This window comes from Malania oleifera, chromosome 13, assembly GCF_029873635.1.
Source record: "Malania oleifera isolate guangnan ecotype guangnan chromosome 13, ASM2987363v1, whole genome shotgun sequence".
NCBI lineage: Eukaryota > Viridiplantae > Streptophyta > Magnoliopsida > Santalales > Ximeniaceae > Malania > Malania oleifera.
The window spans coordinates 70,055,547-70,062,927 of NC_080429.1; the positions used below are offsets into that span (position 1 = coordinate 70,055,547).

The following is a 7,381-nucleotide window of genomic DNA, read 5'->3' on the forward strand; positions in this document are numbered from 1 at the left end:
TTACAACTGGAAAAATTATCTCACAATATAAAGAATACTACAATTTAGAAGTGTTCTTTCAGAAAGGGAGACAAAAGATTCCAGAAATAATAAACAAATAAGAAAACTAGAGTAGAATATGTAGTTGGCAAATTTGAACAAGGTCAAACTAGAGGATGAAGCCCTTAGTTTAATGATTGCATCATGTAATTGCATCTGCATGTATTATCTTATATTTAGCAACTTATGTCATCAAGCTTTTTTATATAAATAAGAAAAAAATTATGAAAAAAATATATACTTCGTAGAACTAAACAAAAAAAAAAATTATCTTCCTGATCTAAGCTGCAGCATATGAAGAACTGAATACAACTTTTGAGGGCAAAGTAAAGAGTGAAAAATAGAATTTAAATTTACATAAATTATATATGGAATCACTTGATAAGTACAAAAATAATTATGATATGAATTTAATGTATTGCATGTAAACAAAAAAAAAAAAAATGGTTCACAACCCTGAGAGTGATGATATGTAGAGTAACATATGATCCAAACATATTGCATGAGAAAAAAAAAGGATCATTTGATTTGTACTAAAAATAACTAAGCTACATGGCCAGTGGCCCAACTCCATATGCCCTGTTTGGCTTCCTTCCAAATGATATGCGCCTTGCATTTTTTGGCCATGTTAGTTAACTTTTTTAATCTAATAACAATTGTTGGTTAATAAAAACTATAGAATATTTTTTTGGCATTCAAACTGAAGGAGAGGAATTTAAAAAAAAAAATAAAATATGAATAAAAACCAAACCATTGAACCCACAGATAGGTTTTCGGTTTAGGATCAATCAGTCCTTAAATTTGAAATTGATCAATTTGGTTATGTAATTTGATTAAGATCCAACTGAATCAAATCACCCCGAGTGGACAGTCTTTTCCTCACTGATTCATCCATTTGTTTTGATTATTACCTGCCTTGCTTTACAAGGGAGAGAAGTGCTTATGCAAGTTTATTTCTGCAGAACAAAGAAAAATCAATATTGTTGAAAACAATGGAGGATGGTCAGGTGCTTCTGTACTCCGTAAGTTTCTCTTTCAGTTGATCTGGTGTTTCACAAAGTTCTGTTTATTTGGCTTCTAGTTAGTATTTTTTTTATTATTATTTACTTGGTTTTATTTTTTGAGCCTATAACTGTAGATTGCATCAAAATTTAGGATGCCTCAAATTTTAGGGCTTTCACCACTAGGGGTGATGGCTCAGTGGTAAGAGTTGGCTCCGATGATGTTTTGAGGATGGAGATCATATATTTGAACCCCAGAGGGTAGTGGTATGATTGGATGTTAGCTAATGAACCTTGATTTCAGACCTCTGGCTGCTCTCTCTTTAAGTAAGCCTTTTGGTTGGACTGGCTGAAAGCCTTTGAGGAGAGTGTCTACTGCTCTTATGGCAAGCCCTTGAGAACCCATTATTTGCTGGCTTGCTTGTCTAGGGTTTTCTTGGCATTTGGTTCCCCTGCGAGTACAGACTGAAGGGTCTTGCTAGAGGAAGGTTGCCGTAAATCAGTCATCCCTCCCCCTCCCCCTCCCCCTCAACTTTTTTCAACTATAAAAAAATGAAAAAAAATAAAACATAAAAAATAAAAAAAGCTAGCTGCTGTTCTTGTTTCTTTTCATTGACTGTTTTTCCTTTTTCTTTTCAGAATTCAGTAAATGCGCAAAAACCTAAAATTCCATACCCATGGCTGGTTTTCAATGAGAAGGTGAAAGTGAATTCAGTTTTTCTTCGGGATTCAACTGCAGTATCTGATTCAGTTCTGCTTTTATTTGGAGGAAATGTTTCCAGGGGAGGACTAGTGAGTTCCTCTATTTCGGTTCTGCCCATTATTCCTGCAATGATTTGTTTAAAATGTTTCTAGCGGATTGTGTTTCCAATTCAGTCTTATTATCTAACTGATTTTCCTGGAAACATTACTTGCTTGAGTAGGATGGCCACTTGAAAATGTTGGGCGGTTACCTGGAGTTTTTCATGAAACCTACCTTGGCAGATACTTATCTAAGGTTAAAGAGGGAGCTTGAAGAACTGATTCAAAAGAAAGTAAGTATTGGTGTATGCTATAATTGCATTTTCATGTTACTATTTTTTTATCTTTTTAAATGAGGACCTTGTCTCTCTCTCTATAGCAAATTCATGTGCTCATTTCAAATCTATGCTTTTTATGGACAGCTTCTGAACCCCAAGTTGGATTTTGGCACCCACAGTGAGCTTCTATCGGCCATTAGATTAGTCATCTCAGGGGACCAGTGTGATGGTAGATTTGTCTTTGGTCGCCAAGTGTCAATGCCCTCAAAAAAGGCAACAAAAGAGATGTTGGAAGGCACAGTGTTAAGAAGTGGTGGTGGTGGGTTAGATAATTCCAAGGGACAGCTGCAAGCATTGCTTGCCAGGGCAGGACATGAAGCACCCACCTATAAGACTAGACAACAAAAAAATAACCAGTTCTGTGCGTCTGTGATCTTCAATGGGTTGCATTTTGCAGGGCAGCCTTGCAGAAACAAAAAACAGGCTGAAAAGGATGCAGCAGCTGAAGCTCTACAATGGTTGACTGGTGATAGCGGATCATTTGGCAGCAATATCGACCAGATGTCAATGCTTCTAAAGAAGAGCAAAAAGAAGCGTGTGAAATGAAGTTAAATTAATGGTGCTAAGGGAAGCTGGTACATCAATGATTAAGACTGAAATTTTTCATCACTTTGTTACTGAGGAGGAGAAGAGTACTGGGTTCGACTTGAAATTCATGATGGCACAAACCTTGAGAATCTATAGCTCAGATATTTTTCTCATTCAATTACAGTTGTACAGGATGTTGTAGTTAGAAGTTCATGAAAAAGTTGTCCTTTTGGCACCCTTGTTTTTGGAATTGGGTGGTAGATTAAAGTCTTCGGAGGCAGGCGCTGGGGTTCCTTTCTAGATTGATTGAAGAAACTGAAGTTGATTGTTTTTGAGGGAAGGTGTCGTCTTTCCTATTGCGGAGGCTGCATCCGTGAACTTATTGCTGCAGCAGGTAGCCACCGTTGCATCTGTATCTTATTGTCCTGTGTTGGAAGAATTACCAGGAAATCTTTTGGCGGACAAAAATACTGACAAGATGATATACAAACTCTAAAGAGATGGCGGCTACTCCACACACTTGCTCTTTTTACTTTCATGATGTAAAATTATGTCTTAATTAAACAGAAACTAGGCGGGAGAAATCCTGACTGAAGTCATGCATTATTATGCTACAATTGGTTATTTATTTGAGGACATGGCAACAGGAAAATGGAGGGAAGGGAGGGGGGTAGGCAAGGGAAGGGAATAAGAGAAGATTGTATTATTCTGTCGGCAGTGAAGGGAAAAGGAAAGCCAAATTGTAGAAGTGGAATACTAATGCGTCTCTTGTGCTTACATAATCATTATTCTTTCCTTCAAATTTGATTTATTATTCGCTTGTAGGTTCATAGTCTTGTAGAGAGTTCTTACTAAAACAACGATTGTTGCTTGGCAAGTATGAAGCGATGTGATGCTGGCACAAGTAATCCCATGGCAAATCACAGCTATTGATCAGGCATTTTTTGAGACCTCCCTCTCTCTCTCTCTCTCTCTCTCTCTCTAACGCAAATGTGCTTACACACAACTAGAACCAACCCACCATCACCATGTAAAGGTTTGACAATTGGGAGAGGTTTGGTATTCGGTAGCAGTTAATGTCGTCTCTGATTAGACATTTCCTTGTTCAAAAGCTGCCTGGGAATCAGTAATAGCAGAAGGCGGTTGGGCCAATGGAGAAGGAAGCGCATCCATGCACTCAAAAGAAAAGTCCGGAGGTGGTCCTGATGCTTATCGTAACCATAAGTGGTGCCTTTGAATTCACAGGTAGTTTACTTGTCATTTTGAGAAAAAAAATCAGTCCGTGAAAATAGCAGGAGACAAAAAGCACAATATCAAATTAATATAATTTGAAAATGTCTTTTATTTGACTAGTAGATTACTTGATAAGATAATAGAGGGATGGTTTAGATGGTTTGGGCAATTGTAACATATGCTTGCGTCAATGAGAAATAACAGAAAAGGTGGCGTAAAATAGCTCCTGAAAATATTCATAATCGCATAAATTGGTAGAAAAAGGTTCATGTAGTCTATCTCATCTAGAGAGACTTAAGGTTTGGTTTGTTGTTTTTGTTGTTGTATAGATTACTTTATTGTTTTGAAAAGAAAAAAAATATTCAATACCTGAAAGGAACAAGAGACTAAAAGCACTAAATCAAATTAATATAGTTTGAAAACGTCACCCTTTATTGTGGGAACCACAAATACCTAAGCATCTACATTGGCATAACAACTCTTTTTTGATAATGAACTTTGAGCATAAATTGATTAGGTATTTTTTAAAACTAATTTTTATTACAAGTATATTTATGTTTTATGAGAAACTAAATTCAAGATGTCCAAGTCGACAAATCTACAATTATTTATGAGGCATTTGGTCCGTGGATACATTATTGTGAGAGTAAAATGTAGCTTTATTACACGTTCATATCAAATTATAGTGCTTAATCAGAAAATGATGGTAGCATTAGAGCTTTCCTCTTCACTTTTTAGTAAGAATTGACCAACTCGTGAAAAGTGACTCCTTGTAATATGATTTCCATGTTCCTGTTTAGGCTTTATGTAGCTTAGATTTGGCAATGTGACCATTTCCTCCCTTCGGATAGAATCCTCCAGGAACGTGTTCATCCCCACTTCCATACACAATCCTTAGTATCTCTTCTGGGGTCCTATCGTAGGAAATTGAGTACTCGTTTCCTACTAGAACATTGCCTTCAATTTTTCCCTCCGCCCCTTCAGCTTTTGGGACAATAAGCCCTTCATCTTTCAATCCTTGGTGCCCAAGCTTATCCCTTAGTTCGGAAATTCGGCTAGTGAACTCTGCCACTGTAATTTCATAGGGATGGACCCTCTCTAGTGCGTGCTCGTAGAGGAGTGTTCGAATGACAGCATCTTGGCCTGATTCGACACCCAAAAGGCCTGCAACAAGCTAAAACATGTGCACATACAGGTAGATCAATGTAACATATATATTGGGCTAATATATTGGTGTTGGTTTATTGAGTACAAAGAAGGTTCTAAATTTTAAGGTTTTTATAAAAATTTCAAATCTTCAAAAAATGGAAATTTTGGTACAAATTTTGATTTAAAATACATTGTAAAACAAAAATATGTAAATGACATATATAGTGTGTAATGTGCAATAATTACAAATGACATGCACATCAAAAACTGTATTTATTATAAAAGGAACTCATATAACTTGAAAATTCTTTAAATTGAGACACTTATAATTCGATGAAATCCTTTATTAAAATTTTGGACGGGAATTATCAAATTCTAAATTTTTTTGTCAATGCTTCACAAAAAAATAGTACCTTATCAAGTTTGAAAATTAGAGGGTTTCCAAACTTGATTTCAATCTCAAGGAAATTTAATTTCTCAGCAAAATTTCAACAAACTTTACTAAAAAGGTTTGAAATATGATTATATTTTTTGAATAGTTTGTCCAAATTTGGAGAAAAATTTGTCGAGGAAATCAGCCTTACTTTTTTTTTTTTCTAGATTCTAAGAGTGTATAATTGAATGTAAAAGACTTGGACCAAAACCTGCAATAATTTCATGAAGAATTTAAGAATCACGAGGTCTTGGAGTTAACTTACCCGCTTGGAAACCGCGCCTTGGAGTTTAGGGTTTGCTCCAACATAGCCGGTGAGTCCCACATACGGAATTACATAAGACGCAATTAGATAGTTAATGGAATTCGCATAAGGATCGAAGGGTGGCTCCAAGGGTCGTCCAAAGGCACTATTTATCACAGTTGCGAATGATTTAACACTCAAATCTAGTAGTGGTCTCGGAAACCCTTTCACAGTACTTTGAATAGCCCTACATACAATTATAATTAATGTAGCAAATTACAGCCCATAATTCCATTAATGCAATTAGTTAAAACTATCAAAATTAAATATTTGGTTTCTATTCTTTTACTGGAGCATAATAATGGAAAAAATAAACTATTTAAAAATTATTTCAACTAAAATTTAAGTGTTTTTAAAACAGGCACGCATATGGAAGAACTTGAACAGTATATAAGTGCCAAGCAGAATTAAACGCGTACAGAGAAAGGGATATTCTATAATTTTCAGGAGTGTTTATATATATATAGTAGTTGTAGGAGGAGGGGGAGGAGCAGCAGCAGCAGCAGCAGCCGCATAGTAGGTTGGTTACCTTAAGTGTCCGACTTCTTGATAGGCAAATTGGGCAATGATGTCTCGGGTGAGAGGGTCGAGGTTAGCGATCCTAGCACCGAGGGGGGAAGGACCTCCCATGGCGAGTTTTGGAGCCACGACGTCCAGCCCACGCCCCAGTGCCCCCCACAAGAAGAACTCCGCCTCCAAGAACTCCAAATTCAGTGGGAACTCCAGCAGATCCACGTCCTCTTTCGGCACGGCGTCGTTATAACCACCACCACCACCCTTCTTAGCCTCGCCAGAGGACGACGACGCCCCTCCTACGAAGAAGAAGAAGGAGAGGAGGAGGCTTATCATCATCCCCATCACCCACACAACACTACTCCTGCCCCTCATAACCTCTGCTATACACCAAATTGCCTCTCTCTCTCTCTCTCTCTCTCTCTCTCTCTCTCTCGCGTGTGTGTTAACTCTGAACGTTTGCCCAAGAATTTATAGGCAGAGAGAGAGAGAGAGAGAGAGAGAGAGAGAGAGAGATTGAGAGAAATTGCAGCTATATTGGCGGTAGATACAGTCAGAGAGGTGGTGGTGAGTCATACATAGTTTGAACACATCCATGCACGTGGGGAGCTGAGTGATGGAAGAGAGCATTGTAGGGTGTTGGGTGGAGAGCTTTATGAGGAGGGAGATGAGGTGGGTCCAAATTACCTGGCTATGTTCAAAGCCTCTCACGTGTGAAGATCATTTCACTTGTGTTTGAGAGCTGTTTTGAATTTTAATTTATGTATTTCATAAAAAAAATGTAGTACAAAATATACTAATCTCTACTAACATATCGAGAATTTCAAGAACTTCCTTGATATTTATAACAAAAACATAATTTTTTTCTTGTATTTTGCAAGAAAGAAATTTTTTAAGGAAATATTTGTCCTTTGACAAATTTTAGAGAAGGTCTTTAATATTTTTGAAACCTAATGAAAGATGTCTGTCTTTTTAACAAACCTCTAGAGATTAATATAATGACATATCCTAAAATATATTTGAATCAATCTATACAAAATTAAAATTTGAAGTCTAAAATTTATGTGATAATACCAAAGATATGGTATTATCACATCCCATA

General features: G+C 36.8%; 2 protein-coding genes across 2 annotated transcripts in view; one reads left to right on the forward strand and one right to left on the reverse strand.

Annotated features, from left to right (window-relative positions):
• Positions 1–3,449, forward strand: part of LOC131146852 (DExH-box ATP-dependent RNA helicase DExH3) — a 100,527-nt gene extending 97,078 nt beyond the window's left edge. Inside the window, exons 16-19 of the mRNA XM_058096659.1 lie at positions 1,002–1,061; positions 1,680–1,832; positions 1,964–2,074; positions 2,204–3,449. Of these exons, the coding sequence (XP_057952642.1) occupies positions 1,002–1,061; positions 1,680–1,832; positions 1,964–2,074; positions 2,204–2,665 (786 nt within the window). The 3' untranslated portion in view covers positions 2,666–3,449. The remainder of the gene's footprint in view (positions 1–1,001; positions 1,062–1,679; positions 1,833–1,963; positions 2,075–2,203) is intronic.
• A 1,020-nt stretch (positions 3,450–4,469) lies between these two features.
• Positions 4,470–6,870, reverse strand: LOC131146853 (desiccation-related protein PCC13-62-like). The gene is made up of 3 exons (XM_058096660.1): positions 6,296–6,870; positions 5,728–5,953; positions 4,470–5,054 (listed from the first exon to the last, which is right to left on the reverse strand). The coding sequence occupies exons 1-3, from the start codon at positions 6,652–6,654 to the stop codon at positions 4,677–4,679; spliced, it is 963 nt and encodes a 320-aa protein (XP_057952643.1). The 5' UTR covers positions 6,655–6,870; the 3' UTR covers positions 4,470–4,676.
• Positions 6,871–7,381: the final 511 nt, after the last annotated feature.

Excerpts from the sequence above, each read along its gene's own strand:
- LOC131146853 (XM_058096660.1), bottom strand. The coding sequence starts at position 6,654 with ATGAGGGGCAGGAGTAGTGTTGTGTGGGTGATGGGGATGATGATAAGC. Across the intron at positions 5,954-6,295 it reads CAAGAAGTCGGACACTTAAG|GGCTATTCAAAGTACTGTGA; the intron begins GTAACCAACCTA and ends AATTGTATGTAG. Across the intron at positions 5,055-5,727 it reads AAGGCGCGGTTTCCAAGCGG|CTTGTTGCAGGCCTTTTGGG; the intron begins GTAAGTTAACTC and ends CACATGTTTTAG.